The sequence below is a fragment of the Falco naumanni genome, chromosome 14 (assembly GCF_017639655.2).
Source record: "Falco naumanni isolate bFalNau1 chromosome 14, bFalNau1.pat, whole genome shotgun sequence".
Taxonomy (NCBI): Eukaryota; Metazoa; Chordata; class Aves; order Falconiformes; family Falconidae; genus Falco; species Falco naumanni.
This window is the reverse complement of record NC_054067.1, coordinates 8,907,951-8,922,552: the sequence shown is the minus strand read 5'-3', so window position 1 is coordinate 8,922,552 and position 14,602 is coordinate 8,907,951. Positions and strand designations below refer to the sequence as shown.

Here is a 14,602-nt window from a genome sequence, read left to right as displayed (position 1 = left end):
GCCCTGGAAGCCAAGAGTTTGCATGGAGCAGTGACATGGGTTGTAGTCCCCTACAGAAAGATGGTTCTTAATGGTCTTTACTGGGGTGAACACTGTCTCCCCCAAAGTGATCCGTTAAGAGTTTGTGATGTAAGAAATGCTTGTCGGTGAGGGCTGCAGGATCAGGATCCCCCAACACCCCAGTGTCATTATCTGTTTAAATTACAACAGTATGATTGCACACACTCAATGGTATCTTTATATTATAAAAAGAACAAAATTGATTGGAAAGTGTTTTCTATGAACTGCCCTTAGTTTGCAGAACCGAGTATACACTTCACATCTGCAGACTGGAGGTTAGTGAAATATAAGGAAATGCACAGTGAGTGGCAGGTAAAAATAGACAAGAAAAGGAGGCTATCAAAGCTAATAAAGAGTCTTGTTGCATGCTGAATAAAGCTTTTATTACTTTATCTTTTTGCTTGGAGCAAACAGTACATTTTGTTTCTGTTTTGCAGTGAACATAAGCTTTGGAAGGTTAAACAGAGAGTGTTAGGTTACGGTAAGTGGTCATCAGAGGCTTGCTTTACAGTCACGGCCTGTTAAATTGTTTATTGAACCTTATTTTATATATATATTTCTCTGAGATTGATGTGAGTCTTAATTCCAGTGTATCTTCTTGTGGATGTGAGTGTTGAGTTTTTTCATAAAACTTGAAAGGAGAAACATGAAGTTTTAAGACGTTTTTTATATAAACCACAAATAGTAAGGTGTCACTGTAAACATGCCAGTCACCCCAACAAACTTTAGCGTTATGTCACTGTGTATCTTAGCATGTTTTTCTCAACACAGGTTTCTATACCTGCTGTTCTAACAGCGTCAGCTATTCTGGCTACAGCCAGACAGGCACCAGAATCTGATCTCACTGCTCGAGAGAGGTTGGGACAATGGGGGGACTGCTCATGCAGCGAGCCCCCATGGTACTCATGTCTGTCATGGGTCAGCTTCTCACCTGCTGGTCTTGAAGCTGTTGTATGTAGTTTTCTTTGCCTCAAAATGCTGTGCTGGGCACCAGCTATTTGGGAGCAACTCGGATGCCTGCAAGGTGGCTGGCAGGAGGGCACCCTGGGCAGCAAAGCCCTCTTTCCTCCTCAGTTGGAGCTGCATGCTGCCGGGCGAGCAGAAGTTGATCCACAAAACTGTCTCGGCTTTGGTGCAACTCCTGTCACTCAGGACTTTTCAATTTCAGTATTGAGTTTACAGATAACAGTGTCGGCCTCAGGCTGCATTGAGTGTCTGTATCTTATTAACCTGAAGCAAACAGTTCTGTAGTATCTCAGCAAGGAATGTCAGCCAGAGAGAGTTTCATATGGATAACAGAAGAAGAGTTTTGGGTGCTTGCTATGGACATTCTGAGATGTAGAAGAACAGCCAATTTTCAGAAAAATATTTTACCTCCTTTCCCCCTAAGCCTGCCTTAAATTTTAACCCTGCTTCTAGGTTCAGGATACCGAAAACACAGCCTGTGTGTACTAAAGGACAGCCCGCAGCTGCTGTGTGGGAACAGCAGGGAGAGGCTAGATCTCTGCAACTGGAGCTTCTGCACCAAGGGATTTCCAACAGCCTCTTGAGGCAGGCAGGGCCAATGACCCTTGTATTTGTACAGCAATGCTCAGTTAATCTCTGTAGAAGAACGATGTCCTTTTGTACGAAAGCCAGGTGCTGTTTGGGCAACCTGCCACTGAAGACCTTTATGAATTTACTTTATTGATCTGCAGAACTCATTGCGGTATTTCCTAGCACCAGGACTTGACAGTAAGTCCTCAGATAACCTGTGTTGTTGGATAATCCAGGCAAAATGAGAGGCAGGGCCAGGGAACTGCTGGAATAGAGGAGCAGGCTGTTGTAGTGAGCAGAAATAGGATTATAGGAGTATGGGACGCAGGAGTGGAGCTCAAAGGCAGGAGTACTAGGGCAGAAGATGTTCTGGGATAAACTCCCTTTTGTATTACTTGCACGTGCTTATAATCTCTGCTGCTGGGCTTCAGGTTGTTTCGTGGGTTTTTTTTTCCAAACACTTCGTGGATAACAGGGTATCATACATCTATATAGCTTTGTGTTGGACCTCTATAATGTAGAAAGATTTATATCTTCTCTGAAAAGGTGGCCAAGTCTGTATTGCCAGTATGCTTGTGACGGGCTTGCCTTCCTCCAGCACAGCTGGGGAACAGAACACAGTGGCACATGAACCAATTTATACTAAGTAGAAGTTAAAAACAGGACGGAAAATGTGGAAGCTAATAAGGAAATATAGTCACATGCCAACAAAGAGAAAATGATACATCTGAAAATAGTGTCACAGAAGCAGATAATTTTAAATTTGAGATAAAGTCCTGCTGGTATTATTTATGGGCAGGATTCCTTTGTTTTATAGTGGAAAAAATGTAAAAAAAATACAGTAGTGAAGATCGTTGGCAGGACACTGCTCTTTACCTTCCCTAAAAGCCACTCATCAGATGGCTTGCCATTCTGCAGTGTTTTTGGGAGTGAGGGTCTGATCTCATCCTACAGAGGACAAGGATGTCCACAGGGCCCAGCACATGAAGGTCACATAGCAGACCAGGGATGGTGAGGCTGAAGCAATGTTTAACTCAGGGTGCTCCTATTTTAATAATTAGCCAACAGCCAGTTCCCATGCTTTGAAGGGTGTGTGCTGCATTGGGGGCATGCAACGTGTCCCCTCTTTTCAGTACTCAGTTGTTAAAAATGCGCTGATTTTTCAGAGGACTGACTGGCAAGTGGCTGTTATATCGGTCTGACCTTCATGTTCATCTCACCAGAACAAAAACGTGAAGTCGACCACATTGCCAAGTAAAATGGAAGATGGGTTTGGTTTTGTGCAATAGTACTGAGTGAACCTTTCTGACCTTGTTTTCAGGCACCTGACACCCTGTCAGGGAGATAGGCCTTCTAGCTGATAGGAGAGCCAAGATTGCAAGGTGAAAGCACAGAACAGAGGATGGCAGGTTTGCTCTCCAAGTAGAGGAGGAGATTATTCTTGTCTTGATAAAATCGTTTCATTATCTCCCTGCTGGAGCAACATGCAATGAAGTGCTGTCAAAATAATACACTCAATACTGTGCTCTTGGATTGAATCCAAGCTACTAAATCCATCCTGTGAATATTATTTTTATAGATTTCCACACACACCCCTATATTTTTACTTCCTCCCAACTATTCAAGTTAGTGAAGAAAGACTGACAGAGACTGCTCATTTCTCCCAGCAGCTGGCAGTGATGTGAGGCTAATTGTCCCTATGATTTTGCTAAGTTTTGGATTAAATTCACTGATGTGCTGTCTTAAGTAGGGAATATCCAGCTTTGTTCTGCTTTGCCTGATTCAGAACTGGCTGTTGAATGCTGCTGTCTTTCATCCCCAGAAAACGCAGAGGCTTGCTTTCCAACCACCTGTGTATATAAATGTGTATCTAAGTGGGACAAGTACCAGTGAAGAGGGACAGTTGTAGTCCCATCAGTGGAGTCTGTCTCCAGCATCCTCTGGAATCTCCTAAATTGGGTTGCTGATAACTGTCTGTCTCTGTTTTGCTATCTTGAAAATTGTTTTTGAAAACCTTTCCAAAAGGCAATTCTAGTGCTGGGGACACATTGTGCTTTTTGTTGTGCATATTTTGGATCAAATGAATAAAAGTTTTGCTGAAGAGCATTTCCTAGCTGGGGTGCCTGCATAAGCACTAAGCCTGGCCACAGGTGGTTGTGCCCTTCACAGTGGGCATAAATAGAGGTAATTATATGAGGAACAGGTTCAGTGACTGCATTTTAAAAAGCTCCAAATAAGATATTAAATCAGCAAAAAAGCAGCACTGAGGCACAGCAGGCACAGAAGTTGTGCGCTGTTGTAAACTTGTGTACGTGAAATCTTTCTCTCAAAAGATTTCAGCACTTCACATGTCCTCTGCTAATACTTATTTTTCAATGATGCTTTGTGTCAGCTGTCTCAATGCCACACTGCCATGGGCTGTTCTCAAGTCTGAACTGTTTTCCAGTCAGTCTTAAGTGGACCCTGCTGCCTGATATGAACTATTGACTTGTTCTGATAGGTTTCATTGGCAACAAACATAGCAACGAGCCAAGTGCAACGGCAATGCAGTTGTCGTTTCTGCCAGTCCTTGGGTGTATGTTCCAAATACTGAAGCCAGTGACCTAGCTGAACTGAGATCTCAGAGAGTCATTTCATCAATACTATAGAAAAAGACCTAATTTTAGTGGTTTTTTCATATCATCTGGTAGACAGCAGGATATGAGAGTTTGAACAGAAGGTGCAGGTGTGATCAGTCAGCTGGGATGTTGCCTGTAACACACAGGGGCATAGGTGTTAACACCTTAAACATGTTAAACATAGCCTTTACTGGTACTCTAGTAATATATTCCTTCCTGCCATTGCAGATATACCTGAAGATAGCAGAGTTAGGAAAACCAACTAATTTTTCTAGTGCGCTGTCCTCTAACTGCAATGTTGAGCTCCTCCTGAAATGAGTTTGTCTCAGTTGTCAAAAAGCTGAATACTGATAGATGTTCTTTTCAACATTATAGCTGGCCCTGTAGTTACACCAGTTCCCAAAAGACCTCAAGGTTCCTTTCTTAATGCATTCCTCTACTCTGACTGGCAAGTGGAACAGAAGGGCTTTTTGCCTACCTAAAAATACACTAGACTCATAAAATGAGCAGCAACTGCTTTTAGAAAGTCACTGGTTGCCCAGGTCGTTCGAGGCTGCTCCACACAGTGGAGCTGATGGGTGTTGTCCAATGCAATGTGCCATTTTCAGTTCAGAAAGGCTTAAAGTATTTTCTGTTTGCACAGACTCTCAGCTCTCTTTGTTTCAGATTCCATATGAACAACCTACAGCGTATACTCTGCAGAGATGGCTGACGGCAGCTTATTAATCATATTCCCTGCCCAGGTCCAGACAGTTTAGGAGTGACTGACCTCCCATATTGCATTGGACAACTTTAATATTAACAGAACAGGAAAACATACCAAATAAGATAAGCACCTAAAGGCTGGCTTCACCATGGCTCCCGGAAGAACACATGCTCCTTAGCATGAACACTGCAGAAATTCTGGTGAAAATATACCTGTTCACATGCAAAAGACCAAAAAAGACCTTTCCCGTGCAACTGCTCTCAGTGCAATGAATAAACCACTGAAAACTTAACCTGCCCACCCCAATGATGGACAGAGCTTATGTGAAGTGTCACTGTGTGATGTTAGAGAAAGTATCGTGTCCTATATAGTATTTAAAGGAATGAAGTTCTCTGCAGGACAGTGAATGCTAGGTGGCTGCCTGCTGACTGCAGTCGTGCTGGCTGATTAACAAGGAGAGTGAAATCCTTCTCTTCTTCACAACTTAGAGGAATGTTGGAACCTGACCCGCAGCTACAGCTGAGTTAAGGGTAACACTTCCAGTTTAGAATTTTCTTAAGGTGGAATATGCAGGATAATCATGCTAGTTACTCTGTTTCCATCACTAGTAGAACAAAGTCTGATTTTCTAGGGCCTCAGATTCCAAGTGGAGGGTAGAGTGAAGCCCATGAGGAGAGTTAGGCCTAAAGAGGAGTTCTGAGTTGCAAGTTGTCTATCTGGAAGTACACTCACCTCTCACGGTCTCTTCTTTTTTTGTAGGCAACATCTTTGTCGTCAGTTTGTCTGTCGCAGACCTTGTAGTTGCAGTTTATCCATACCCTCTGATCTTGAGTGCCATTTTCCATAACGGATGGACCATGGGAAACGTTCACTGCCAGATAAGTGGGTTCCTGATGGGCTTAAGTGTCATCGGGTCCATTTTCAACATCACGGCAATTGCAATCAACCGCTACTGCTACATCTGCCACAGCCTTCAGTACGATAAGCTCTTCAACCTGAAGAACACCTGCTGCTATCTCTGTCTGACCTGGATACTCACGGTGGTGGCAATTGTGCCAAACTTCTTCGTTGGCTCCTTGCAGTATGACCCCCGGATTTACTCCTGCACCTTCTCCCAGACGGTGAGTACGTCATACACCATCACAGTGGTGGTGGTTCACTTCGTTGTCCCACTGTCTATCGTGACATTTTGCTACCTACGGATCTGGGTTTTGGTGATTCAAGTCAAACACCGGGTGAGACAAGACTGCAAGCAGAAGCTCAGAGCAGCCGACATCCGGAATTTCTTGACTATGTTTGTAGTTTTTGTCCTTTTTGCTGTGTGCTGGGGACCATTAAACTTTATTGGCCTTGCTGTTTCAATTAATCCTTCAAAAGTGCAGCCACACATTCCAGAATGGCTTTTCGTCCTGAGCTATTTTATGGCCTATTTTAACAGCTGCCTCAATGCTGTGATCTATGGGCTTCTCAACCAGAATTTCCGGAAGGAGTACAAAAGGATACTGCTGACACTCCGAACTCCCAGGTTGCTGTTCATTGATGTGTCCAAGGGTGGGACAGAAGGAATGAAAAGCAAACCATCTCCAGCTGTAACAAACAACAACCAAGCTGAAATACACTTATGAGTCAGAACAGTGCTATTTATTCTGGATTACAGTGGTTTATAGAATATATAAGAGTCTTTCTATGTGTGCATTTCACAGCTGGTATTGCTGGGCCCCTCACGCAAAGAAGGAGCCTGCTACCTTTCATGCTTAGCTTTTCGCTGCGACATCAAGGCTTTGAGTAAGGATTTTCAGAATGGAAATGACTCATCTTTATCTTTTTTTTTTTTTTTTTTTTTTTTTTTCATATGCCATCTTTAACCATGTGCCTAATTGATAGGTTTGGTTGCTTTTGCCACAAGCACGCCAATACCCTCCAGAAGGGAAGCTTCCAGAGTGCATGAAGAAATGCAGTTATGCTTGAAATGCAACCTTCAAGAGCCAGCAAAATTGCCATATATTACAAAGAAACCTTTCTCCCCCCCCTCCCCCCCAATTCTATTTTTTTTAGCATTCACATAACCCAAACTATAGCAAACAAAGCATAAACTGCATGACTTTTTACATTTTCAGTTAGGTATTAATAGTATTAGCCGATAAGCATACATATAGGCACAATGACTTCCACTGCATGTGTGTTCATTTCCCTTTTTCTTTTCTCCTAAGGTTTAGAAGCTATCCTGGCAAAAGCCAGACCTAGTCAGTGTCTGGTGCACTCATTTTAATTGAATATCTACAGATATTGAGTACCCTTACACTCTCCTTTCCAGGCTGTGAGTAAGAATATAACATATGACATAATCTAATTGCAGGAAGATTCTTGGAGCCTGATTCTAATTTAGGCAGTATCCTGTCATGGCCAGAATTCATTCCAAATGTTTTTCAGAAGTCTCTGCTACATGACCATCACAAAAAAGATGAACATAGCAGAGTCCCATCTGTTTAATGTAGATGCTGGCTTTTAAGTTCCAGTAATATTTACACTTGCAGACAAAGGGAGAAGAGGAAGGAAGTGTTTGTTCCAAACTTGTCTCCTTTTTCCCACTACATAACATGAATTTGATTGGGTGAAAAAAACCCAAAACAAACCCTGGAGAATTTTTTCCCATTTTATTCCTGTACAAAAGCTGTACAAATTCATTGGCCTGGGAGAGGAAAGCTACTTAAGCATATTCATACATCAGTTCTCAGTTAAAGCCTGAATTCTGTTATCTGTGTCATTGGAAACAGTGTCCTGAAGTGCTGGAAAGGACAGTATCACATTAGAAACAAGCACATGGGCAAAGATAAAGCTTTCTTTAATGGGGTGGGTGGGTGGGGGTGTGTGACGGCAGCTGTCTGTATATAAGACTTCTTTTTTTCCTTAGCTTCACTGTGAATTCATCTCCTTATGGTTTTAAATGTGTGGATCCTGCTTTGAAACAGTCCCATAAAATCAACAGGTAGAACTCCCCTGGTGCGACTCGACCTTCAAGCTAGCAAACCTGGCTTGATGCTGGTGTACTGAGAGGCAGTGGGAGCCGTGTGATGGAGAGAAGCAGGTCTGAACCCTGTGGGTCTAATAAGGACAGCAGCCAGTCCTGCTCCTGAGCAAAGAGTGCAGTCTTCTCTCTTGGATCGTAGTCAAAGCAGGACTAGTTCCCAGGGCTGAACCCTGAAACTTCTCAGTAGCATGTAGGTGCCTAGAGATGGAGGTATATAGGATTTACAAAAGCCCTGAGCAGGGTAAGTGCCTAATCTTTAGTAAAGTCAACAAGCCATTTGTGCATCGCTTGCTGAAAGCAATTTGTTGCTGAATGTCCCTTTTGCTGATTTTTTTTTTGGGGGGAAGAGGAGTTGAGAGAAATTAAGTCCCTTTAGGAAGTGGGCTGAGAAACATTGCATGGCACATTGCTTCAGTGAGGACTGCAGTGTGCATGCTACTGTGCGGTGAAGGTTGCTGTAATGCAAGGGGTGTCTCTGCATTTATAGGGTGCCCTGGCACTTCATTTCAAACTTGAACATCTCAGCCACTTCAGATGATTGTTGTTTTAAAATGCACCGCAGCCAGCCTCCCATAATAGGAATCAAACTGAGTTCTGTTTTGGCCTCTTAATCTGCCTGCACATGGCCAAATAAAGGTATCTTGACCCTCAGAAATAATGTGTCTGTTTGCCTTCCAGCAAAACCAGTCTGGATGAATTCACACCATTCCGTGCAAACAAACTTATTTTGAGTGAAACTTGGATAAGAAAAGCACTGAGGAATCCATAACTGCAGGGAGTGTTTGTCCCATCACACCAAGATGTCCCATGTTCTGTGACTAGTCTTCAAAGTCATCTGCAATTAGCCATAGCAGTGTTTGTTAGAATCACATTAGCAAATACTTTTAAGCATTTAACACCAAACCAAACGTACTCCTTTTATGACAATCATGAAGAATCTTGTGCAAGGTTGCCAAATAGCTCAAATACCCTACAACTGGGGTTTCATCTTAAGGATCCTTGTCTTTTTAACTGAATGTTCAGTGAAGGCAATGTGTTGTGGTTGATTTTATTTATTTTTTTTTTGTTTAAGCTTGTATTTGCACTATTTCTTATCCAGGCTCCAAAGTAACAACCAGCGAGCATTTGAACCAAACCAAGTAAGCCAAAGAGATCCTGAACAGGCAAGCTGTGGGAGTCTCTGTCAGCACCTGGTAGGAAGGGGAGCAGCAGGAGCATGATAGGGCATCTCCCCAGAACTTGCAAGAGTCACTGCTGAACCAAACTATGCAAAATGATAGGGGGATCTGCTCGTCTTCTGCTGTAGGGTCTGAGCCTGACTCCTGCCCAGGTCTTTTCAGGGCACAGACTTAGTACCTGCTGCGCTGGGTTGGATCCTGAGCAGCTCCCTGCATGTGCAGACCTTACGACCACCCAGCAGGGTGGAGATGGGTCTGCAATGGGTGCTGTCCATCTAACAGCACAACTCTTTGTTGTTGTGCCCTAGCACAACCTGTTCAAAAGTGCATTGGGTGTCCCAATATAACAAGGACTGCCCAAGAGTGAGTCTGGAGCTGGGCCGATTCAGCCACCATGATTGGAGTCCTGAGCTCAGTCCTGCTGGAGCTGAGGTTTGCAATATGAAACATGAAAAGCAGGGAACATGGCTTCAAACAGAAAGCACTGTGCCATTTGCTAGCACTTTGATACAGAGACAATGCTTAGGATAGAATAGATTTTTATATTGACTTGTTTTAAAACTACCCGAGCAGCTCCTTATTTTTATGTTAAAAAATTATTAACAGGGTACAGAGAGTTTTTGTTAACATTTGTTTACAGAAAAAGAGAAGTGCGTCTTAAACTGGGAATCCTGAGCGACGTCAGAGTTTCCCTGTGGGAATATAGCTTTAATCCAAATTTGAGCTTTCAAGGAGATCTCACAGCTTAAATCATGCTCTGCCAATTCCACCTGTTGCATACCTGGCCTTAATTCTTAATAACATTGAGATCTCCTATAAACTAGTTTTAAATCATTTGCTCTGGATTTGACCTGGCTATTCTAGCCCCAAACTCTACAGTGGTTGTAGTGGGCAAAAACTTCCGGAGGGGCAGTATTGCCGTGAAGGAAGATGGATCTCTTGCAGCAAAGAAATACTTTTGGATGTTGCTAATGTATGTCGTTTAATCTATTTAAGAAGAATGTAACCTATATATTTATACATATATATATATGCTATTTCCTTTTTATCAATTGATTAAGAATCCTTCAGTATATTTTCCTATTGCTGATTTTGTTCATAAAGTTTACTCATTCCCTTTACCTGTTAACACTGTAATAAATCTGCCATTGGACTGCTTATTGATTTTTTTTTTTTCCACTTGCAGTTATTTTTTAATAAATATTTGGAACAACAGCTTGAGTTTTGTTGACTCCTGGAAAGCAGATTGAACTGACAAATACAACTGAGTTCAGGTGTACCTCAGGTGACCAGCTCAGACCTGGAGGAGAATAAGCCAGTGCATTTGGGACATCTCCTTGGATTCATGTTTTTTTCTTCCACCTACCTATAAGCCGGATGCCAGGTGCACTATGGCCTTCCTCACAGGGAAGAAACTTCCTCCATACTGCTGTTGGTCTCATCACTGTGTGTCCATCCAAGCCCTTTGCCTTTCTTGTGTCTATGTCTATCCATTGGCTATATGGAAGCAAAGACTGTGCCACATCCATTTCCTTGCCCTACAAAGTGTGGTGCAGCTGGGAAGGAAAGCACAGCCAGACTGTGAATGGGAGGGTGTGGGAGCCAGAGTGGTCGCAAGTCAGGGCAGGAGGTGGCATTTGGGTTGTAGGGGACAGTTGGGGACAGAGACAAAACCCTTGTGCTGGAGCACATTGAGGGCTGCCACACACTGAGTCTCCATTGAGGAGCTTTATGAGGATGAGGACTGATGTATCCAAGATGTTTTTATTTCTGTTTTTTTCTTTCCCCACCTCTGTTTTGGAGCAGATTTTGCTGTATTCATACAGTTCTTCAGACATTTTTCGTATTTCCATTCTGGCTTGGCTGGAGCTGTTTGTTGGGGAGTCTTGGTGCCACTTCTGAAGTGTGGGTGGTGGTAGTCCAGTTGTAACTGTAACCTTAGCTCTGTATTTGATTTTATTACACAGACCAAGTACCCTGCTCCTGTTTCCTAACCAGATGCCGTATGTAATCATAGTGTTAAAGTAGTAAAGACTGAGATTATCCATTAAAACAAAATATTGCTGAACAACCATGGAGCAGATGTGCTGAATGAACAAGCACCATTCAATGACAACCCAGAGTAGTACTGCTACTTTTTTTTTGCTAATCTTTCCCAACAGGCACAGGACTTCATCTGCCGCTTCCACAATAAAGCCTGCAATGCTCAGTGACATGACATGCTGAAAGCAGAGTTTATGGTAGGTGCAGATCCCAAAAAGTATGTCCAAGTAGAGCTGCTAGAAAACCCTTGCACACACTCATACCTGCTATTTCTGCCACGAGGAACTGAACAAATTGAACTGTCAGAAATGAGGCAGCATTATTTATTTACTTACTTGCCACAAAGTATAGTAGCTGGGAGATAAGATACAGCTATAAAAGACAAGAGGTGCAATAATTCAACACCAGGATAAAATCTCACTCATGGTGACTATTTAGAGATCAATATTTGTCCTAATGTATTTACTTCCAAGCTTATAATTTATAACATGAAGCCAGTCAGTAAAGAGCTGTTGCATATGTATTTAGAATTTTATTGGAAAAATGTAAATTACTGGGCCTAATGCAATATTTCTTACCGTAAAAGCCCTGAGATAAGAAATGCAGAATGGGTTCTTGCAAGAAATCCATGATGGGATATGCAAATTTTTTCATTTGTGATAAGAACCATAAAATTTGTATCACTCATGAACCACATTTGTGAATGGAAGCTCTATAATATTCTTAACTGAATTTTCATTTTGCTATGCTTGTTTATAATATCCATTATTCATATGCTATAAGTAATGCACTGTACAACAGAGATAGAATTTACAGTATGGGGTCAGTTTCCAAAGCAAACAAGGTAGGTCTGAACTATTAACTGAAATATGTTTCTATGTTTTCTCCCAAGCATGGTCTCCCAATAAGGTTTTTAACTCCAATAATAGCTTTTAAGAAGCCAGGGAAACTTTAATGTATTTTAGATTACTGGCAACGGATGGCTGTGCAGTCATGGTTTGCTTCAATTACCTTTTAAATAGACTGAAGCAATCAAACCATTTTATAAATCTCTCCAGTTGAAGCACATAATTTATTTTGTATGTAGAATATTTTAGAGGTAACACATTTAATAAATTGTGATGTCTTTCCTTCTGTATTGTGCTTCTCCTGTGAGCAAAACTTCTGAATTTCCCTGAAAGCAGGATGCAAAATTATTTCAACTGTAAGCAGTTTGCTTAGCCTCGAAGTAGGCTTCCAGTGGCTTTGACAAGTGTGTCAGATAGAGGTATTGCTGTGGCATCGCATCTCCTGGGTGAAAACTGACAGCCGTTTCGCAAAAAAAAAAAAAAAAAAAGAAAAGAAAAAAAATGGAAAAAAAGTGCAGATTTCCTGGAAAGACATTGAAAAAAACATTTGTCGTTGAAATGACAGGAATATTTGGAGAGGTTTTACTTACTCAAAGTGGGACCTGGCCAAGACAATGAAGTTAAAGAACCCTTTAATATAAAAAAAATGACTTAATATAAAAAATTATTTTTATGGTGCTGGGGCACACAGCATGGAGCCGGGTGTTTGGCTGCCAGAGCCCCCATGGCACGAGCAGAGAAAAAGCCAATACAGTAGTTAAAACTAAAGAAACATTGAAAACCAGAGCGTACTTCTGAGAATATGAAATGCAAAAATATATTGGTAGTTAACATAAAAGTTTAGTAAGATTTTGGGGTTTGTTGTTTGGTGGTTTTTTTTTAATGAAAGCTCAACATTCCCCTTTCTAACACTTCTGAAATATTATAAAACACTGTTAGTGAAGTGGAACACTTTTATTTTGTTACGTGCCTTTGCCCTGCCACCACTGCAGCACCCGGCTCCCCGCAACGTCAAGCCTGCCATGGCTGGGGACAAGTAATTTCTCCCAAGCTTCTCCTACAATAGGAGATGGGTCAAAAGAAGCATTTTAGGAGGACAGGGCGTGCGCAGCACCACATCAGCTTGTGCTGGGTCTCTGGGCCTGGCCCTTGCTGCAGGCCAGGCAGCCGCCATTTCGGGAGCCCCTTGGCGGGATCTCCTGAGGAGCCGGTGCCTCAAGGAGGCGGGAGCCCTGCCGGTAATTCACAGCCAGATCTTGAAGAAAATATTTTCCCTCTTGCCCTCCCAAGCTGTGATGTAGTTGTAAATAAAACAAACTGGTTCCCGAAGGATGGGTTGGGTTGGGTTTGGTGGTGGGTTTGGAGGGCCCCGAGCTGCAGGGATGGTGTCTGGGCACAGCTGGGTTGGGTTGGGCAGGGTGGGATGGGGCTGATGAGCTGATGAGCTTCTCCTGGGCAGGGCGGTGTCACATCGCTGGGGGAGAAGCTCTGCCTTGCCCTCTGGGTATGGCTGGAAGAGGAGGAAGGTGCTGTGCAGTGCTCACCACCTCTGCCCCAGCTGCCAGAGGGGCCACTGCTATGCTTCAGCGCTTGGAGGCCATGTCTGGTTGCAATGGGGACTGCTGAGGCTAAACTGTGAGAGGTGCTGGCTGAGGTAGGAGGGGACTGTCCTGCCCTGGGAGCAGAGGGTGCTGAGGCTTGCTTTCTTGGTACAGTGCTTTTTTGCTGGAAAGTCAAAATACGTTTTGGAAAGCAGACGTCTGGTGGAAAAACAGAGCTGCTCTCCTCTGGTAGTTTATGGTTTTCCCTGCCCTACTTGTGGTGATGCAGGAGTTAAGGCTACAAAAAGGGGCTTTTTTTCACTGGCAAAACCTGTCCCTGTTGCTGTCCTAGACCAGCAATTGACCTTTTCCTCCTCCTGTGCCACTTCTGTGTCTTCCCAGCGACACTGAGGACTCATCTGTAGGAGCACTGCTCAGCAGGCCCTTGCCTGCAGGCCAGTGCTGAAAGAGAGGAGCAGACAGGTGAAGGGAAAAGAGCTGCACCTTGGCCTGAAGCCCTTTGGATTCCATAATAGACCTTATGCATACTCCTCTCTGCACTGTATTGAAATATACATATACACAGCCTGGTTTTACCTAAAGGAATCGATACCACTCATAACTTAAGAAATATTGACTGTATAAAAGTTCTGATTCTTCTCCTGGAGCAGATGGAAAATGCAGCAGGTGCTGGTAATGTTTTTCTGCCCTTGGGAAAGCTTGCCACATTTACCTGTTTATCTTGTTTATTTTGACATTTTACAGCCTGAAACTGCTCTGTAACATAAAAGCACATGCGGGGCAGTTAGAGGTGAAGCCTTACAGATTTACTTATGCTTGAACAACTGAAAATCAATAAGCTGCAAGCAACAAAGAAAAATATCTTTTATTATAGAATGGTTTGGGTTGGAAGGGACCTTAAATATCATCTAGTTCCAACCCCCCTGCCATGGGCAGGGACCCCTCCCCCCAGCCCAGGTTGCTCAAAGCCCCATCCAGCCTGGCCTTGGACACTGCCCAGGGATGGGGCATCCACAGATGCTC

The 14,602-nt window shown here is 43.0% G+C and overlaps 1 protein-coding gene across 3 annotated transcripts in view; it reads left to right on the top strand.

Moving 5' to 3' along the window:
• Nucleotides 1–7,769, top strand: part of GPR50 (G protein-coupled receptor 50) — a 47,396-nt gene extending 39,627 nt beyond the window's left edge. For 2 of the 3 annotated variants that reach the window (XM_040614265.1, XM_040614266.1), the window contains exon 2: nt 5,680–7,769. In XM_040614265.1, coding sequence (XP_040470199.1) covers nt 5,680–6,545 — 866 coding nt within the window. In that variant the 3' untranslated portion in view covers nt 6,546–7,769. Of the gene's footprint in view, nt 1–497; nt 542–5,679 lie in introns of all 3 variants that reach the window. The other variant, XM_040614264.1, reaches the window with a different exon arrangement.
• Nucleotides 7,770–14,602: the final 6,833 nt, after the last annotated feature.